This window comes from Charadrius vociferus, unplaced genomic scaffold, assembly GCF_000708025.1.
Source record: "Charadrius vociferus isolate BGI_N301 unplaced genomic scaffold, ASM70802v2 scaffold980, whole genome shotgun sequence".
NCBI lineage: Eukaryota > Metazoa > Chordata > Aves > Charadriiformes > Charadriidae > Charadrius > Charadrius vociferus.
The window spans coordinates 22010-23226 of NW_009646220.1; the positions used below are offsets into that span (position 1 = coordinate 22010).

Genomic DNA, 1217 nt, shown 5'->3' on the forward strand with positions numbered 1-1217 from the left:
CGGCCTGCGCCTGCGGCTCGGCTCGCCCTCCCCCAGCCAGTGTGCCCTCGTTCAGCCCTCACACGGCCAGTGTCCCGTGGTGAAGCCTCTGATCGCCTCCCAGCCCCAAGCCCTCCCTCAAGGCACAGTTCCCGGTGCAGAGTCCTGCCAGGGAAGCCAGCTTTCAGACAAGTCAGTGCCGCTGCCCCTGCTACAGCTCCAGAGATAAGCCCTCAGCACTCCCCCAGCTCTCCAGCCTGACCTCTTGGCAGCTGGGGGAAGCGCTAAGCTGATTGTCTGGGCTTTGCTGTGAGAGCATAGGAAGGTACGTAGAGCTGGTCCTCCCCCAAGCCCCCGGAGCTGATGCTTTCCAGCGCAAACATCGCAGAGGGCACCATCTGCTCATGGGCAGCGGGAGAAGCCACCTGACAGCACAAGGCAAACATGCCCAGCCAGACCGATCCTGTTTCCCCATCCGAACCACGGTGGGACAGTAAGCTGCTGAGCTGGAGGCTCCACAGGGCACACGCAGGCAGGCTGGATGCTGTTCCTCACAGATGCCCCAGCTCAAAGCATCAGCCCTGTCTCCAGACACATGCAGAAGGGCAGGGAACGCAGCTCAGCCGCTTCCAAGGGCTCTGTGCTGGTGCCACCACAGCAAGGCCAGAGCTGGGGAGCAAACGGCCTTGCCACTCAGAGCAATGCTGGGCCCCACCACCTGCTGGGACGGTGGACACAGACCCCCCCCAGTCCCAGCACGTCGGCTGCAGCAGTGGGAAGCAGAGCCCGGGGAGGTACCTACGCCCCTCCCCAGGGCAGACGGCATCCCAAGTTAGGGAGTAGAGCACAAACTGGAGCCACCACAATTTCAGCTGGAGCTCCGCGTGGTCCTCACAGGCTTCAGCTCAGCCAAACCAGCCCTGTGGCTGTCACATGTCCCCAGGGAGCTGCGTCCACCTCCTGCACACCCCTGCCTCAGGCTGGTACCGCTCAGGACAAAACTGCCCCACCGCTGCCTGGCAGGGCACCCAGTGGGAGGGGGCAGGCCCTTCCTCACGCTCACCTCTTCAGGGAACTCCTCACCCACCAGAGCCATGATCAGAGATGTCTTCCCCACCTGGGCTAGGAAAGAAAGGGAAGACGTTGGCACCTGCCCGGCAGAGCCTGACCGGCTGCCACGATCGGAGCCAGCGGCCGGCGCCAATAATACCCGCGGGGCACCCCGGGGCGGCTCGGCC

General features: G+C 64.3%; 1 protein-coding gene across 1 annotated transcript in view; it reads right to left on the bottom strand.

The window, feature by feature from the left end:
• RHOT2 (ras homolog family member T2) overlaps positions 1-1093 on the bottom strand; it is a 15040-nt gene extending 13947 nt beyond the window's left edge. Inside the window, exon 1 of the mRNA XM_009884014.1 lies at positions 1043-1093. Within this exon, the coding sequence (XP_009882316.1) occupies positions 1043-1075 (33 nt within the window). The 5' untranslated portion in view covers positions 1076-1093. The remainder of the gene's footprint in view (positions 1-1042) is intronic.
• Between the last annotated feature and the right edge of the window lie 124 nt (positions 1094-1217).